The following is a 19,928-nucleotide window of genomic DNA, read 5'->3' as shown; positions in this document are numbered from 1 at the left end:
GTTAACTCCCTCATCTAGATTTGTTCATCCGTCAGAATGGTGGAATGGGTTCTGTCAGGAGTCCAACACAGCAGTGGCAGAGGAAACCCCAGGGCAAAAGTAAGGGCCACATGGTGCAGTCAGGTTACATCTGTGTGGAGCTGGTCCATGCAATGACAGCTAGAGTGAAAAATACTGTCTGGGAGGAAGTGAGGTAGGGAACAAAAGGTGTCTGATATAGAGTATGACTTATGGAAATTTGGCTCTAACCCTGTGCTCTCAGCTAAGTCCTTGTAGTTGCCGCTGTATGGTGGCAAGACAGTGGCGAGACTTGCTATTTCATCTTTCACGTTTGGGGAAACAGCACCTCCTCTCTTCAAGACTGGGTTCAAACCTTGCAACTGACCATGTGATTGCCTTAAACACTGTGCTACAGTGAATTTCCGAGGAACTCTGCGGGAGGCCAACTATTTTTTGGGGAGGGAAGACTGCTGGGAATCACTGAGGCCAAGTTAAGCTTCACCTGTTTAATACCTTTTGCACTGTATAAAACCACCAGCAAACACCACCTTTAAAAAATGGTAGCAACAGCAGTGGAGAATAGAGCACTCCAAAAATCTAGTCATATTATCCAGTTTGCTGAGAAGGGATACTCATTAGGGCAAGTCCCTTGATCTGATGACCTTATTTAAAACCAAAAGCTGGTAAACTGAAATGGTTCTTTTTTTATGCCTCTGCTCATTCCTTGTCCTTTATCTGGAATGCCCTTCTCTCTCACCCCAGTCTTCTGCATTCTTCCCCAGGTTATTGCTACTCATTTTTCAAGACCTGATTCAGACACAGCCTCCTCTATTCTGTACACATTGTACCATTTTGTGTTGAAATTATTGGTTTCATCTCTGTCTTCCTTAATAGATTTTCTGTGCTTGAGAGCTTGAGAGCACACAAAAGTATGCCTTTTTTGTCTTTAAATTCTCATCACATCTACAGTGCTTGGCATGTAGTAAATTTCAATACATGTAGAAATTAACAGATGGTTAACAGAGTGTAAGAGAAAAGGAATTGAAGGCAACTCTCGGGTTTTTAGTTTGAGGAACTGATAGATAAATAGTGCTTTTAACTGTGATAGGGAATGAAAGAAAAGCAGATTTGGGGGAGAGGAAAGGTGGATTTTGTTCGGAAGTGCCTCTAGGACATTCAAGTAAAGATATATGTTAGGCATGGAGAAAGAATCTGGAGTTAGGAGCAAAACCAGGGCAGGAGAGAATATTAAAAGAAATTAGCATAGAGGTTAAAACGACGGAATCTTGTATTTCTCCCCTTCCCCCCCGCCCCCCCTCCCGCCTTCCAAATTTAGTTATATCCAATTTTTAGTTAAGTCCTCTCTCGTTTTTTTACTTCATAATGACTTTGTACATATCTTCCCAGCTGATTTGCATAACATGCTATGATCACATTTCCTTTCATTAATAACTTCTAATTTTTTGTGACATGAACAATTGTGCATTCTTCAAGAAATTCGCTTGGTTTTCCATTGTACGTGTCAATTCAGCCCCAAACTTTTGAGCAGAAATATCGAGCTCCTCTCAGTGAAGTGAAACATCAGGTGGTGCAGCAGTTCCATTTTCTCCTTAGAGATGTCTCTCTCCACACTTTCACCCTCGTACTCCCATCTGAGCTGATCGATTATTTTCTCTAGGCACTTTACTGCTCTTCAAAATCCATCCTCCCATTCTCCATCCTTCCTCCGTCCCTCCTCCGCCTCCCTCCTCCTGCCAGTGTCGGTCTTTCACCTGAGAGGCCTTCCTCACCAGTCTGGTGATCCTTGCTGTTTGTTCCATCCTGGTTGAGGGGTGAGGCAGGAGCCCGCTTGCTGACTAGTACACCACGCTGTAGAGTGATTAGGAGGAAACCTTGCTGTTTCACTGAGGAGACTTTCCCCAAATGCCGTATTTGTAGGTCTCTTCTCTTTGATTGGTCTGTTTCCTCCTATATCCTGCTTGGAGGGGGCAATGAGTCTGGCTCCAGAGGAGGGGAATGGTCTGTGGAGCTCCCCATTCCCTTCTAGTTTTTCAGCCTTTCTGCCCTTCTGGGGTGAGAATTGACTTGCTGCATTTTGGCTCCCATCCACTCAAGCCACAAAGTTTTAGAGGAATCAACAGTGCTCTAGCTTGTGTTTAGATCTATTTTAACTGTCAGAAACGCTTAATTTCTTTTTAATCTCAATAATTTATCTTACTATTTTGCAAAAGGGAGATGAATCATAGTGGCCATCTTAAAAATCCAAGAGTATTCTGGCTTTTTTAATATGTAGATTTGAGGAAGAAAAAAAGGAAAAAGAAGCGGGGAGGCACGTTGATGAATTATTTACACTTTAAGGCACATATGTTACAAACTCCACATTTTCTATGAAGTCTTATTTTACGGTTCTAAGCCGTTTTTCTCAAGCTTTGATTAAGGTTGTAAATATCTTAAAAAAGACAATTTGACAACAAGAAACAATTTAATTTCATCATAAATGGGAAGAAAATGTAATATAAAAATTGTCATTCATAATGTAGAGTAAAATCAAGTTTCAATTCTTGTTTCATCATGATTAGTTGGTAGGAAAGTTATTTATTGTATATGTTTAGCTTCTGTTATCATCAAAAAGAAGAAATATGTAATATAGGACCTGAAAAAGCAAATATACTTTATGCCCAAGTAAGAAGCTGATTCTCTGCTTAAAGGAATATCACATTTCTTGTTGTTCTTCCATATTTTCTTTGATTAAAGATGGGACTTACGTTATTATGTTACCATGGTGTTGTATTTCTCCAAAGAGAATGAAAATCAATTCTTTTTAATTCCGCAAGCTTCCATCTTTCTTTACTCTGCTTAGTTACCACGTATCTATCTGCTTTTATTCTTTGACAATTTTACTGGCATTTCATTATCCCTTTGCTGTCATTTCGGTAGAATTTCAAGATGAAACCCTGTCTTCAGTCTACTCTGTTTATCCAGAGACCAAGTAAGAAATTTTCACAATCTAAAATCTTTCTTTTTTACTGTGAAGGTTTGATAGATATTACAAAGGATCCAGATTTTGATGGCATCTATGATGAAGACATGAATGAAGATCCAACATATAATCCCAATAGCCCTGAAGAAAAAGCTGTGTTTATGAAATATGCTGAAAATATTCTACTAAAGTTGACATTCAGTACCACACAAGTTCAACAGTGTGAAAATGTTTTTATATTTGAAACAGCCTATTGGCTTACTAATGCTGTAAGATATAATCAGGATTATCTTGACATTTGTACCTACCAGAGATTACAGCAAAGGTTATATCTTCAAAAAAAGATTATTCAAAAACACTTTGAGAAGAAAAAAGAAATCAGGAAAGGGATAGGATACCTAAAATTAATATGTTTTCTGATTCCATTTCTACTGAGTTTAAAAAAGAAGATGAAAGTTCCATATTTAAGTAGTCTGCTTCAGCCTTTTTCAGGTAAGAGTATCACCAAAAATTTTATATAAAATATAGCTATATATTGAACCTATATGTAAATTCAATTTTGTTTCTAGTATGTGGGTCCCAGCATGTAACCAAGCTGTAGCCTGTTAAAAATAAAAAGCAAAATGTAATGTCTCCAAAGTAATTAAAAATACTTGGTATATTCACACAGTACATGGTGTATATTTATATCAATTATAAGGACTGTTGAAAGACTTAAAATGAGTTCTGAGAAAATAGGGAAATATGCTATGTTCACGATGGGACAACACTATATTATATCTCATTCAAATTATAAGTTCAGTGCACTTCTACTCAACATCCCTATTGTGTTTTTCATGAAAGTTTAGAAATTGATTCTGAGATTAATATGGAGCAGTAAAAGATCATGAATGCTCTTACATTTCTGAAAAAAAGATGAAAACATATTAAAAACTTTAGTAATATATTGGTATTAAAACAAAGAAATAGACAAATATTAGAGAATAGAGAGCTAAAATAGGACCATGTTTACATGGAATTTGACAGGAATGCAGAGCAGACTATTCTTCCCACCCAGATTAGCACACAATTTGTGTATTTTCACTGGTGCTCAAACTTGTAGGCTTATTATAGTGGGCTTTCTATTCAGATGGCAAATTTTCAGTAGAAATTTTGCAAGTCACTTAATGAAAATTTGTATCATGAGAATTATGATAGTGAAGATTATAATCCATATCTGTAAACTATTTAAAAATGGACTCATGACAGCTTGTCCAGGATGGGGGTGGGAAGAATGTCATGTGTATGGAACTAATATGCTTAAAGAGGATGTTAACAATATCTGTAATGTCTTATTATTTAAATTATTGGAAACAAATACGACTAAATATTAATAATTAATTTCCAGGTGGTGAGATTAAGGTGTTATATTTTTCTTTGTACTTTTCTAGACATTTTGCATTTCTCAAAATATATTATATACCTTATATTGATGAAACTATATTCTGCTAACAAGTCAAAATATTGAATAAACCTAATCCTTGCCAGGATTTTAGAAAATTATTTTTCAAAGTAAATTTTATATGTGTAGCTTCATTACTTTCCAGAAAAATGGGCTGATTATTTTTGTCACGTGAGAGATACCCACCATTTTCTTTATAGTATCTCTCTTTTCCTTAACTAGCTCAGGTAACTTTTGTTTATTTAACTAAAGATTCTCCACAGCACAGAGTTTCAAATCTTTTCTGATAATTGGGGGTAAAATATTAGTCTTGAGCTCATATATAGTAATCAATAAGTAAAATAATGTTTTGATTATTCTTTTGAAACGTCTGTACAATGAAACTACAAAAAAAGACCAAAATGTATGATATAAATATATTTTAATATTTAAAATATACATTAAGAGCATGAATAAATAGACTGTAATTGCCAAGATTTCCATTTCACATAGAATTTTTTCACTTTATGAGAGAATTTAGACCTCAAAAATATGATTGCCTATATGCTGTTATTCAATTTTTAAACAAAAATTTGTTTTCATTTTTGGAGACGACAAGGTCAAGACAGAGCGAGAATTGCCTCCATTCATTTATGGACGAGATTTTAAATGCCAGAATTTTCACTACAAAGAGGATCAATATTTTCATGTTCATGGAGGAATTGAATTTGATATCAGCACTCCTTCAATTGAGGATGCTTTGGAAGATTTTAAGGTTTAAATTATTATTGTTCCTGAAATGGTTTGTCATTTCACAACTCTTTTATCCTATTCTCCAACCAGAAAGATTCTCTGTTGGTACAGGCACTAGGCAGCTCTCCAAATGATTATCTTCACAACTCACTAATTTCTTCAAACATTACATAACGTATATGAATTAAGTGCAAGTATATCTAAGGTCTTGTGTTAGATGTCAGAGATAAAATGATAAATAAGCTAGGCACAACTATCCTTGCAGAATTTACAGACTTCTAATGGACCACATTTGCCCTAGAATAGTTAACTGAAGAATACAGTAGAAATCCCTGAACATTAACTACATATTCTTCCATTTTTCTCAAAGATTAGTATTAGAACAGAGATCCTCAAGAGTTTGAGAACAAAATTTATCTGGAAAACATAATACATTTCAATTGTCATTGTTTTTCTACCTTCTCCATATTATATTCTTTTTAAAAAATTTTCCTCTCTAATCCAAATTAGGGATTGGATATATTCAGTTATTACCAGGGTCACTTGGGATTTTTTTTTAAAAATTTGTCCTTTACAGGTATAAAATTTCATCTAAAATAAGTTAACAATTGTTTAGATTTGTTTAAAGATTTTTTTTTTAGTAACATAACTTGTATTTTAGAACAATTTAGAAAAAATACGGGATTGTGCTGCTAATACGTTTGCAGAAGATTCAGGATACAAAGAATATTACTCAATACCAATCATGAAATTAAATGGAAAAAGGTAAGGAACTTTTAGTAATTATTCACAGTAACACAACTTGTTGAAAGCAGAAAACCGGAAAGTGTCAAAATGCAAAGGCTAACTTAAAACCTCAGGAAGGAGATCCTAGAACAATAATAACCCCCGTGAATGACTACGGACTCTGTTACAAAGTATTAAATGTTATATTTATTACTTCATACACCTTGATACGTTCTGTGTAATAATCCTTAGACATTGTAATTTGTTCTTACAATGAACACAGTGGTTAAATGGGGATGGAGGTGGGGCTCAAATCCTATGGGCCCACTGAAAAGCAATGGACTCGGCATATACCCCTTTGTTTCCATAACGAATATGATTTTAAATCCTCTTCCTCTGCTGGGTCTTGTTAAGCCTGTCATCTCTTAGAGCACCATGTTTCTCTCAGTATTTTTAGGCTCTTTTATGTATGTTCTTGGATTTTCACAGCTTGGAAACTGAAATTTGTAAATAAGGGAAATAGAATGCAGAGGAAACATTTGAGTTGGAGGTAGAGACAAGATTTTAAAGCATATTGGAGTTTGTTTTGTTTTTCTTAAAGTCATGGAAGTAGTTGAGAGGCTAGGGCCATGTCAGGAACTCTGGAGAATAGAAACCTTTAAGGGGGGTGGGGAGTAGCAGAGGAGAGAGCAAAAGAGACTGAGAAGGAATGATAGAGGTAGAGGAGAAATGAGAAAGTATGACAGCATGGAAGCCAAATGGGGAGAAGTTTTAAAATATGGTAATAGTTAAAAGCGTCAAACTCAACAGAGAAAAAGGCCAAGTTGATTTAAGACTGAAGAAAGCCCTCTAAATTTGACAATGACTTGATAAGAGAAGATGTGGTTATAGAAGGCTATGTGTAATAAGTTGAAGGATAAAGTCGGGGAGAGTTCATGGGATGTGAAGAAGTAAAGACAAAGATTATAAATTTCTTTCAAGATGCATGGCAGTGAGGAAAATAAGAGGAATAAGGCAGAGGGAGAAGCAGATAAAAGATGAAAGGTGGATCTTTCCACGGAACACTGCCTGGATGCACACAAGGTACTAGAGCTAAAGTCAAAGACCATGTGGCTAACAGCCTCCGTGATTTTGAAGGGAACTAAGAAGTAGATCTCACTCCTCTGGAATGGACTGTTGGTGTGCATCTCGACCTGGAGGAGGAATCTCTGAGGGACCTAGCACCTGTAGACATACTCCATGTACGATTCTTGTCAAGCTGGAGGCTCTTCTAAACAAAAGTTTATTCTCCCAGGTTCTAGTGTCTAGGGGGACATGAATGATCCTGGAAATGCAGGGAAAGAGCTGGAATGAAGGCTGTGCTTGATGAGAGGTTGTTGTGGGTGAAGGAGTATGGTTGGTGTAAGCACCCTGCCATTGCACCCTAAGGGATCCAGTCATATCGCTGCAGTGGGATCTCATAGTGGAACTGTTTCTCTAGTTTCTGACGAATGCACAGCATTTGGTTATCAGTGTTGGCAAATTGTAGACGGATTTGAATTTTCAGACTTTCAAAACTAGCATAAGCTTGTTTCCCAGACCCAGCCAGCATGGAGTAAAAGTGAAAACCACAAGAGGAGGAGTAGTATTTTCCTGGCTCCTGAGCCAATTACCAGTGAACCTTCAGTTCCCTATAAAATCTACCCCCACAGAATTATTTCTAGAAATCTGGTATTTCCATGGGTCAGCACTCTCAGCTACTATGACATTTTTTCGGTCTCCTCCTTTCCTGCCTGGGCTCCCTCTAATGATCCACTGCTGGAACTCCAGAGCCCAACAGCCCCAAGAAGGCAACTCGATACTGATGTCACTGTTGTCTCTGACACTGCTGCTCCTGGTTACAGAGCTGGCATCACCCCTGGGCTGACTCCTCCTGATGTCTGGTAGATAGCACGCATCAAATGTGAGATGTGTTGAAGCCAATTCAATGACATAAAGATAATTTCTTTCCCAATTTTATTGGTTTCAAACAAGTGCTGTCTTGAGCCCCTAACAATTTGGTGCAAAAACAGCTCTTTCAGTCATTTTGCTTACAGTTGTTTCTTTCTATGTAGGGATCTTCTTTCTGTGTTGGTCCTGGACCAGAGAATAATCTGAATGATGGAAAACATACCATCTCAAAACCTCCCCTCTTCTTTGCTTTTAGGGGCACTGTTATTGGGGCTGAGCTCATGTATCGTGATGTTCTCTTTCCTCAGAATGATTTACTTCCTAGGAGACTCCCGGTCCCTAATGAAAATAGGATCATTCCCACTGGCCTTCCTGCCCCGCTTGGCATCTAAGTCCTAGATTCATTTTTGGCTCAGGTTGTATTCTTCCACCATACCAACATCAAAGAATAGGAGCCACAGTCAGATACCCAGGATTTGGCAGTCCATGAAAGTAGAAGAACTCATGAATTATGAAGATGACAATGATTGGAGCAAATAGATGAGCTGATACTGATACTAAAATGTCCTACTTGGGGGAGAGCATACCAGCATCATGATGCTGTTGTGGATGTTGGGAGGCAGGTCAGAAAACAACTTGACGTGACAGTGGCGTGTCAGGGAAGTGTGATGTTAGAGGGTCCTACTGCAGTCCCTAAGCTGAGTGCAGATGCCCAGGCAGAAGACTATGGAGGGAGTTGTTTAAAAGTGAGGCTCCGCTAGAGCCCCTGCTGATGCCTACACTTAAAGTTTTGAGTAAGAACAGTGGTGTGTCACTATGCAGTACTTGGATGAGGGCTCACTCACAGTGCTGGCCATCTGGGCTTTCTGTGCTTCCAGTACTCATCTCTGTGTGGGCCACTGTTGGCCTAATGCACAGGTTGTGTATCCAACTTTGCAGGGGTGGGAGGGGTCACAAAATTCTGAGGTCAGAGACTTTTTCAGCGTACGGTGATCTTCACCACCGGTTGCTTCTCCAGTTTCTAGGGTAGGACAGCTCCCTGCTGGTTTTGGATGTTTGATTGGTATTGGATGATTAGACCAACTTTCTAAAAGAAATCAGCCTACCCTCCTTTGGTATTTGTTAAATTCATAAGTTTGTTTCATCGCTTGGGCAGTTATCTGGGAGTACATCACTGAGTACCGGGGCTCCAAATGTAGTCAGCAGCTTCTGATTCCATAGCAATTTCCCACAGCCAGAGCCAGCTCCCTAGAGAAGTACATGTAAAGACAGAGGTTTCTGACACTGGGATTCTCTTGGAGCAAGATGATGTAGAGCTGGGCCAACCAAAGACCAAAGGACATCCTTAGTGTAATCCCTCATGCCTAGATCTATGGACACAGTCTTACGGGACTTGGGGTATCTGTATTTGGTGTCCACTCTTATCAGTGTGTATAACACCAAGGAAAGGTGAGCCGTTGTCTTACAGAAATTTAGTTTAGTCATCCAGTGCAAATCAAGTATCCAGGTCTGATCCATATAGCTCCTTAAGGCCTATTAGCCTATCACCACTATGATCTGAAAGCCTTCAAATCTGGGTGGGATTCAGAATACCTGCTCCTCAATTTCGGAGGCTGGAGTCTAGTAAGTTAGGCAAGTTCCCATTGATGAAGGTGGACAAAGTGACAAGTCCACCACCTGGCCTGGCACTATAACTGAGAGGTGTGGGTAAAGAAGCCTTTAGTTTATATTCTCGTAGTCTGGTTTCCTTTGGGGGAAGAAGATGGTGGATATGAAGAATGACAGCCTCAAATAAATGCTAACAGGTCCTCAAATATGTCTCCATCTATGCAGAGGTCTATTATATTCAGAAAACTGGGATTGAAGTAAAGGTCAAAAAAGAGAAGGTATTAGCCCCTGATCAGTTCATAATAGAGTGTTTTCCTAAGATCTTCCTTTAACTGATCCATGGGGCCCCGTGATTCCACCTTAGCCTATGGGCAAGGAGTTTCCTTAGCATAGAGAGTCACCGACTCACTTTCCTGGAAATTAGCATAATGGAAAAAACTTCTCAGCATCCTTAGAAGAACTAATAGTCCCTGAGCAGCAAAGTGAAGAGCCATGGGAGGGGATCACCACTGTCAAGAATACTGTTTTTACAGCAATCAGTAGTTGCCTTTAGAGGAGAAACCCAGGTAACATTAAGAGGCTTCCCACTGGCAGAGGTGGGGACAGCAGCTGAGACACTCACCACTGAAATCTGCCAATGGGGAAAGGTAATTCGTGGCAGAAGTGGAGGAAGGCCACCATTTTCTTTTACCTGTGATGATAAGCAACCCCAGGGAACAGAGCCACTCAAGATGTCATTTTTTCATTCCAGAGTGAGAGGGGACTGGACCTATTGCCTACCTATGATTCAAGGACCTGGTGGGTTGGGGTTTCTCTAGCCCACTGTGCAGTGAGTAAAAGTCAAGCAGCCATTACCCAAAACATCATTCCAAATCAGACTCATGGTCCACTCTTGAGAAAGCAAATGTAGACATAACTAGATTAAAGGAATTAAAAAGTAAATTTGTAAGAGGAGATTAAGCAGATGGTTAGAAGGTAAACCTAGGAATCTTTCAACCAGAGTTAGGACTTTCGGTGACTTTTAGGCAGTGCCCCTAGTCAGTGGTATAGGAAAGACAGAGTCAAAAAGGTCAGTATGGAGAAGATACTTGTTATAAAAGACCTGATTAATAACAGTTGATAACCATGTCATTAAAATACAATCAAGTACATTTTATAAAAGACCTGATTAATAACAGTTGATAACCATGTCATTAAAATACAATCAAGTACATTTTAAACTATATTTTGTATTTGTTATAGAAAATCGTAATTGTTATAGAAAAAGTTTTGCCGGCATAGAAAAAATGTAACAAATAACTTCCAAGTCAGAAAGACTTAAATTGTTTTCTTTATTTTTTTTAATAGCTACTATGTGATCAGTTTTGAACTTGAAACTTTCTATCAGCAACTATATAAGACACAGTGGTGGGGAGCCATAAATGAAATAGTGAACAATCTGAGACTGAAAAGACTTCCGCTGACAGATGCTCAATTACATGAACAATTTAAGAAAAAATTTGGTTTCACAAAAGCTATGAAATGCAAGGTATTTCAATGATTACCACATAATTTAGTGTAAGAAATTTTAAATAAGTATATGTCTCAAATTTTTATCATAGGGATAAATAATAAGTTAAATAAAGTCTTCAATATGCAGTTAAGATTCCACATTTTAGCAGCTGAAAAGCTCTACAATTCTGGATTACAAACTTCTGGCCAGGTTACAAAACAACCTGTTTATGAATGGAATTGTGATTAATATTAATAACAGCTGAATATCTATTGAGTGCTTATTTTGTATGCCAGGCATACAAATACTATAAATTCTTTGAACAAATTCTTTCAAGGCACTGGTACTATTGTTATCAATCCTATTTTACAAATGAGAAATTTGACATGCAGCGAGTTAAGGATCTTTCCCAAATCACACAGCTAGTAAATTGCAAAGGCAGGCTTCGGTCGTGGGGACTAAATCTAAGGAGCAAACCTGGCATCCTGAATCAAACCTCTGTATCTGCTTCAATATGCCTTGACTGACAGCTTTTGGAACTGATAAATTAAGTGGTGAGCTCACCAGTTTCAAAGGATACATTGGCATTTACTTACCATTTATTTGTTTTAATGTCCACAAATTTTAAGCTTTGATAAACTATTAATTTAATTTAAAAATATTATTGCAAAGCAATTATATGCCAATAAAGATGTTAAAAAAATTGAGTAGTCAGAACATCTAAAAGAAGAGTGTAACATTTTCACCTCTCCACTTTGAGACATAGAGCAAAGAAGACAAACTGTATTCCTATAGCTATATATTTCAAGTCTCTAGACTTCTAAGTTAGATTGTTCTTAAATCAGAGAAGGAATTCGATGTCCATTTGCTTTTTAAATATTTCAGAAAGATATTTGTTTCCTTGTTTTAATTGTCTCCAGAGAAGAAAGATTTACAACTTCTCCCTTAAAAAAAGGACAGGAAAAAAAAAAACTTCCCCAAAATATTTTTTAAAGTTCTCAATGTTTCTTTATAGCTCTAACAACTTCCTTGCCCACAGATCTTGTGAAAATTCTACTGTAATTGCACACCAATCATGTGATTATAATAATATAGTTCATTGTACTTTTCTTCCTTTAACTAAATAAACTTCAGGTGTATTTTGAAAAAACTAATTCTGGCCTTCCTAATAATTTTAGAGTATCCCATTTGGTATGAAGTCTGCTGCTGAAAGAGGATTATCTGCTGTTTTCCATACATTTAGCCGTAAAACTTCAAGTTCGACGATCAATGTTTCAGATGAGGCAGGTTATGCTATTTTCCATCAAGCTGCTCTACACAACAGAGTTCCAATCATATGTCAACTGTGCAATGCCAACTTCAATGTTAACCAGAGACGCTTTATTATACTTAGCCAAGGTACCATAAAGTTTTTAAATCTTAAAATGTTTTTCTTTTACTTACCCCTATTCGGCATTAGGAATGCATGTTGATTTTAGCACAAGGTTAAAATTTAGTATTGGAACCTAGAGCAGAGCTGAGGTTTTTGTTTCATTTATCTCAGAGAGGCTCCTTTTAGTTCTCTAAGTATCACTTGTTGCTCCCTTATGTAGTAAATATTATTTGTTTATTGTGTTTCCCTCATTTGAATATAAGCTCCATGAAGGGCAAGGATTAGGTTTAGTTTGTTTGCCATGGTATCCTAGTGCCCAGAAGAAAACCTGGCATTGGTAGGTGCTTGAGAAATATTTGTTGAATGAATGGCATGATGGATGAATTCAGGGTAACCTTTGATAATCACTGACATAATTAATATACAGTGATGTACTGTAGAAATTCTGAGAAAAGGGAGATAAATAGACATCCCAGCAGAACATCCATTTCTTATCCTAGGCTCTTAACCAGGTAATAGTTTCTTCATACTACATAAACTTATATTTAATAACAAAAAATTCCTCTATAATCATAATTTTAGGATTAATGACCCTTTAAGGGTAACCTGGTTTAAACTTTAAAAAGCAAATTTTCTTGATTATTATTGTAGATATACATACATATTTATATGTTCATTGGGATAAATTTAACCAGTATAAAAATAATAAAATTGAAAATAAAGTGGCAGCCCTCCACAACTGAAGAGGGAAATAAAATGTTGGGAATAGCTAATGCAATAACGTTGGCAATAAGAAATGGCAATTTTATATTTTAACTTGCTGCCTTAAGAGGCTGTGTTTAAGTTTCACACCAACACAAAATGTGCTACTTTAATCCTGTTGACTACTGATAAATTTCATACTCTATCAGTATAATTAAAATGTTTTGGTATTAAGATGCTTCTGTTACTTAATTAAAATATTCAATACACAATGAACTTAGTTAAAATAGAGCAAAATTCAGTCAAAATGCAATGGGAGGCCTGTTATTTAAAGATGTGTTTTATTTTAATTTTTTTTGGTGTAAAAAAACCATTGGTAATTAAAGTTTCTCATTCATCCAGTGACTACATAGATTTCCATTTGCTAAGAACTGAGTAGAGTTTGAAGTATGGAAAATGTCTATGTGTTATTACTTAACCAACACAAAACTGCCCCCTGTGAGTTTTGGCCAGCCACGAGTGAGACAGCGTTTCTGGGTCTGCTCTGATGCAATGACAGACGCATGCCCACACCCAGATGACTTGGCCCAAAATTACACTCAGTCCTGCTGGATGTAATCCTGTCACCTGCATCTCAAAATAGTCATTTTGTTCTCCTTCATATGAGTCAATGTTGACTAATTTAGGAAACCTTTTGCATATTAATAATCATACTTCTATGTATATTCCCTTTTAAAACAGAGTCATCAAAACTAGACATGAAAAACGAAAGAAATGGTAAGACATAAGTAAAATACTTGGTGCATTTTTAAAAGTTTATATATTAAAACTTTCCTTGTAGTATATAATCTTCAAAATGCTGTCACATGAGAATAACACAAAATGATTTTTATATACATTTTGAAGTATACATTTTTTTCTACCCATGATTATTTATTCATCTTTTTCTTAAGTTTTGGGGGATGGTTCTCTTTTTTTTAACCTTGGAATTTGCAAATTATCTCTACTTATTTTTGTAAAATCAGGCCCCAATGTGGGTTTTATGCCTAAAAAAAGAGCAGTTAATATTATTTAGATATGCTGCCATCTAGTGACATTAACAATCTGTGAGGTCTGAGGAATGAGTCATTCTTGCTGAGGTGAGAGACTTGACCTAAGTATTGTGTATGATGAAAACAAAAAATTTAAAGGATACACCTTCTATATCTATATCTAAAAGGCTATACCTTCATACTCTATATAGGCTAATTCAAGGAGGGTTTATTTTTCAAGAAACCATTTACAAAGACCTGAATTTTGTAAGGGGAGGGCAATAGTTATGCAAACCAGCCACCTTCCATTGGTGGAAGAACAGCTAACGTGAGATGACCAGAGAGGATAAGTATCCTGACCTCATCATCCTCCTTCTCCAGTCTCCTGCCAGGGCTCCGCATTGGCAGTTACTGACAAGAAGCCAAAGGACAGGGGTTGCAAAATCTGCAGAGGCAGAGAGCAAGGAGCGTCTTAGAGGGAGGTGAGTGGGCCTGGAGGGGGAAAAGAAAGCTTATCTACAGGCCCACCTACCCTGTAGGAATTTGCAATTGAGTAACAATAGTGCACCTCCTGCATCATTGCTCTATTTTTTCCCCTTTTTCTTTTCTAAATATTACTTATGGCTACCTTGTATAATATTATTTATTTGTTTATTGTGACTTCCTCCATTGAATATAAGGTCCATAAGGGCAAGGATTTGGTTTACTCTGCCATAGTATCCTAGTGCCCAGGAGAAAGCCTGGCGTTAGTAGGTAGTTGGGAATAGTTGCTGTGTGAACGCATGATGGATGAATGCAGGGTAGCATTTCATAATCACTGGCATTATTAATATACAGTGATGTACTATAGAAGTTCAGGGAAAATTCAGGGAAAAGAGAAAAATGGCTTTCAGGTCCCATTAGAGCATCTGTTCTTTAGACCAAGGTTCTTTCTCTATCCGAGAATAATTTCTTCAGACTACATAAACCCCTCCAGAACTTCCCTGATTCGAGCATAACTAGGACAGTGTTTCTCAGCCTCAGCACTACTGACGTTTGGGCTTGATAAGTCTTTGCTGTAGGGGCTATCCTATGCACTGTAAAATGTTTAGTAGCAGCCGTGGCCTCTACCCACTAGATGCCAGTAGCAACCCCTACCACAGCTGTGACAACCAAAATATCATCAGACATTGCAAATGTCAAGGGGAGACATTTCGTCCCACTGTTATTGGATAAACTTTCAAGTATGTAGGAATCACACAGGTATCTTGTTAAATGCAGACTGATTCAGAGGGCTGGCTGAGAGCCGAGATTCTGCATTTCTATTAAACACACTTTAAAGGAGTAAGGGGGGCGGGTGTAAGAATAGTATTCCTGCCCCTGGGTTGTGCTGAAATATTTTTTGAAGGAAGGTAGAGAAGAGAAGGAGAGGGTCAGTGGGGAGGTTAGCATTGTTTAAAACAAACAACCAACCAAACCAAACCGAACAAACAAACTTCAGTTCATTTTGATATGTTTCTCCTGCTGAGCTAATTGCATTTTATTGATTGAAATGAACCAAAATGTTCTGTAGTCCTATAATTAGGTCTCAGTCTTTTGGGGAACTTGTGCTCCTGAACCATGAACTTCAACTTGCTTCTCAGTCCCTGCCTGCCCCTTAGGTGGATCAGGATGGCTGAAGGGGACTGTAATTGGGTACTTCCCTTCCCCCAGGCAGGTTAGGCGCCGATAAAACCTCAGCAGGTGAGGCTCCTGAGGACCGACTGGCCTTGTTAAGAAAATTAGAATGCTGTGGTGTATTTCCAAATGGTTCCTTTCCCCCTTCCCCTGCTGGAAGCACAAGGGGGTATTTCCTCAATATTAACTGTGAGGACCTGGTCGAGCTGGAGGTAAAACTCTCTAGAGCATGGGGGCCTCTTATGACTGGGCCCCCTGGAGTTTCTGACTATCAGACTTGTCCACGCTGAGCCACCAGCAATTTGTCAATTACACATCAGGTTTTCTGACCCTGCCACTGGTTCCTATAGAGGTTTCTGCTCTTGGATTTCTGCTCCAGTAAGTTGTGATTCTCTGTATCTGCCTGTCTATCTCTCTAGTTTTGGGAGCAGCATTTTTGCCCTGTGACCTCACTTCTCTAATGGATCTGAGAAGAGTTGTTCATTTTTCAGTTTGTTCAAGTTTTTACTTGCTTTTAGGATGGACTGGGGACTTTTAAGCTCCTTACATGCCAGACCAGAAACTGGAAGACTAAGCAGTAATTTTAAATAAATAGATTTGGGTCAGATGTTTTAGATTATCAAAGGCTATGATATAGAGCTTAGACTACTAAGGCAGGCAGGAGGCCATTGGAATTTTCTGAGTTGGGAGAAAAACGGTGCTTCACTGAGGAAATACAATTTTGGCTGGTGAATAAATAAGACTTAGGTAGACCCCAATCAGAGAAGTGTTGTTTGGGAGAAGGAAGCTTTCAGACAGCAGAAATAGCCCAGGGTGACCAGATAATTCATCATCCAAATCAGGGAGTTTGAAAATGGAAGGGCGGTATTACTAATTATGCTGGGGCAACAGGCATAGACCAGTACTTTCCTGGACGGTCGGTCACCCTACATTTGAGGAGCTGCAAGAAGGCCAAAATAAAGAGAACAAGGTGTGTATGTTGCCTTTCTTTCTTTCTTTCTTTCTTTCTTTCTTTCTTTCTTTCTTTCTTCCTTCCTTCCTTCCTTCCTTCCTTCCTTCCTTCCTTCCTTCCTTCCTTCCTTTCTTTCTTTTTCTTCCTTCCTTCCTTCCTTCCTTCTTTCCTTCCTTTTCCTTTTTGGAGGGGGGATGGTTCAGGTTAAGTTGGAGCCAGTGCATCCTTTTCCTGTACTAATGATCAGGTGGCCTCAAGAAGTCACCAAAGAGTTTTAAACAAGGAGGTAAAAAGATCAGATTTACATTTTGAAAAAGTGGATTGGGAAGGGCAAGAACAAGGTGGGGATATCAGTTTGGAGATGATTACGGCCTTAAGTAGGGTGGTGATGGCAGTAAAGATTACATTCTAGAGATATTTAGACTTGGTGATGGGGACTGGTTATGAAGATGAAATGAGAGGAGTCTTTCAGGTTTCTAGTTTGTAGAACTGGCTGGATGATGATTTCTTTCACTGAATTAGGGAGCGATTGAAAGAGGATCAGGTTTGGAGGAAATGATAGGAGTTCAATTTTGAATATGATAAGTTTGAAGTGGTGTGTGGAGATGCCTAGTGAGATGGTAGATCTGGAGCTTGGGGAAGAAATCAGACCTAGAGACATAATAATGGGGGCCATCAACTTATAAATCGTAGATGAAACCATTGAGAAGATAAAAGTCTTAAGGCTCATTTAGATATCAGGACAATGAAAAGGTCCTAAAGGAGACTGCAAATAAGTATCCAGAGATGTTGGAGAAAAATAAGAGTGTCTCATATCACAAAAGCCAAGGGAAGAAACCTTTTGAAAACAGAAGAAGTGTTCAACTTGAGAAGTAAGATGAGACTTGAAAAACACCCACTGGATTTAGTGACATAGAAGCCTTTTATGAGCATATTTTTTTCAATTTTAAAGAACCTTATCTCCTACTACAAAACATTTGAATAAAATGGAAAATAATTTAAACAAGAAATAGTGTATTTTATGACTTTTATACATTGACTTAATTTTTTAAATATTTAAAGTGTTATTTATTCTTCTTAACTTATAAAGAAATATTTATTTTTAATGGTCAGACATCCTGAGTTAAATAAAGAAGTATGGAGTTGCCTAAGTAAATCCTTTTAGTGATCTTCTTGGAGCTTTTATATCACAATACTAAGCTCTGTGGTCGGACATTAAAAAGGCATGTTTTCAGAAATGTTAGCTCTTTGACCATTGAAGTAATTATCCATCCATTCTAGGTCCAACACCTCTACACCTGGCAGCACAGGCTTGCTCATTGGAAACAACCACCTGTCTACTTTATTTCAAAGCTGATTACACACTTTCTGAAAAAAGAGGCTGGATGCCAATTCACTTTGCTGCTTTCTATGACAATATCTGCATCATAATTGTTCTCTGTAGGAAGGATCCTAGTTTACTAGAAGCTGAGGCAACAGCTGAGTAAGTTATTAAGCATTTGTAAAAATATAAATTTCTGCTTTCATGGCTTGCCCCAAACACTGACACTAAAAGGACTGGTTGTTATGATTGATTTGAAAGGCTATGTTGGACTTACTCTGCTGTCCTTTCTAGTCTAGGAGAATGTCTTCTCCTACCACTTATCTTTAGAATTTATAAAAAATGGGAACTTCTGTTAACCTATGCATATTTTCTGGAAGAATAAGGAGTAAGCCCTAGGAAGTTTTTCCTAACCTTTTCCCAGAGGTGTGGTTCTACAGATAAATTTATCAGGTTAACTACTGATACTTAGTGTCCTGGAAGAAGCATGAGACAAGGGAGGAGAAAGTTGTCCTAAATTGGACCTTATACAACCAGGAGGCAGCCTGAGGGCTCCAGACCAAGGTGGATAGACAGTGGACAGTTGGAGAAATATCTAGTGGTATCCAGAATAGAAAGACATTAAAAAAAAGAAAATAACTTTGCAATAGGGAAACATCCCAAACGGTGTTCTGTTTCACAGCTTAGCAACCTTTAGGGTGGAGGTAAACCTTCTCTTGAGGGTACATTCTTGGCTAGTAATCTAAATACCAGGTTATTATTTTGGTTTAGGCATAGTTTCACATATTTTTGGGTCTTCAAATAACTTGTTGATTATTATTCAGTGTAGAAATAAATCCTCCCTAGGTTGGGGCAGAGATGTGTGTGGAAAAGCTTTCAGGAAACCAGGGTCTCTGGCTAATAGATTGTCTGGCAAATGCATTCTGGAAAGAGCCATGGAATGTGGAGACCTGAGTTCAGTTCCTAGTTATGTCATATTTTGACAATATGTCTTTGAGCAGAAGGGAGCTAAAAGACTGGGTGGATTGTAAAAGGTCAAACAATTGAAAATCAGAGGTAGAAGTAAAAAGCTATCTGCGAACTTAAGGAGGAAGCAAAGGATTCATAGAGAAGACAATTACCAAGGTTGAGATCTATGTGGAGCCAATGAGGAGTGTGACCAGGCTGGTGCGTATGAATGTGGAGCACAAATGAAGGTATGACAAGGACCTGAGAGATCAGGACCCAGATGGTAGTTAGCATGGGTGCTGAATAGAAGGAGGCATGTTGGCGAGGCAGCCAATACATGAGCTAGGCTGGCGGAAGAGGACCCACTTGGCAGGGGGCTGTGGCACTGTGGAACTGGAAAGGGTCATAATATAACTTGCTAACGTATTTTTCAAGTGAGGAATATCAGAGTGATGGTGTTAGAAGTCGGAGTTATCTTTATTCCTACCACTGAGTAGGCGAAAGACAGGAACAGGAGGAGAACTCTCCTGTTAGAATAGAAAAGGGAGAAAATGAAGAGATGTTTACTCATAAAGGATGAGTTTCCCCCGGGCCCAGGAAAAAGAGGAGAAGCTTGGGGCCAGCTGGATATTGGTGAGCGTTCAAGGACAGGCAGCAAGAGAAAGGGGCTTCATGAAGAGAAGAAGGCATGGGTATAAGGATAAAACATAAAAGTAATGTTTCAGGCAATGTGATATGGTGAAAAAAGGCAGGGGGACTATGTATGAAGACTGTGCTAATAAGCACCTTATTCATCCCTTACACCAAAACTGTCAGCTGATTTTTGTTACTCTCATAATTTTACCGACAAGAAAGTAACCCAAGTTGCTTAAGGTCACATTGCTAGTCAGTAGACCTGTTAGTTAAGATACAGTTGAAGTTGCCGTGACAAAGCTAGCCCCAAATATCTGTAGTTTTAAAAAAGATAAATGTAGTTCTTTTTCATGAAGTCTGGGTTGGTGGTCGAGGGCTGGCATAATGGCTTGGCAATATGAGAGA

The 19,928-nt window shown here is 38.1% G+C and overlaps 1 protein-coding gene across 1 annotated transcript in view; it reads left to right on the top strand.

Moving 5' to 3' along the window:
- Positions 1-19,928, top strand: part of ANKAR (ankyrin and armadillo repeat containing) — a gene marked incomplete at its 5' end in the record, with an annotated part of 90,246 nt that overhangs the window by 12,374 nt on the left and 57,944 nt on the right. Inside the window, 7 exons of the mRNA XM_082658448.1 lie at positions 3,035-3,472; positions 5,012-5,175; positions 5,815-5,918; positions 10,764-10,944; positions 12,087-12,306; positions 13,724-13,759; positions 17,903-18,104. Coding sequence (XP_082514574.1) covers positions 3,035-3,472; positions 5,012-5,175; positions 5,815-5,918; positions 10,764-10,944; positions 12,087-12,306; positions 13,724-13,759; positions 17,903-18,104 — 1,345 coding nt within the window. The remainder of the gene's footprint in view (positions 1-3,034; positions 3,473-5,011; positions 5,176-5,814; positions 5,919-10,763; positions 10,945-12,086; positions 12,307-13,723; positions 13,760-17,902; positions 18,105-19,928) is intronic.

Source organism: Grampus griseus, assembly GCF_964374135.1.
Source record: "Grampus griseus genome assembly, chromosome: 7".
In the NCBI taxonomy this organism is placed as follows: domain Eukaryota; kingdom Metazoa; phylum Chordata; class Mammalia; order Artiodactyla; family Delphinidae; genus Grampus; species Grampus griseus.
Note: the sequence above shows the minus strand (reverse complement) of the source record. Positions and strands in the feature narration are given on the sequence as shown.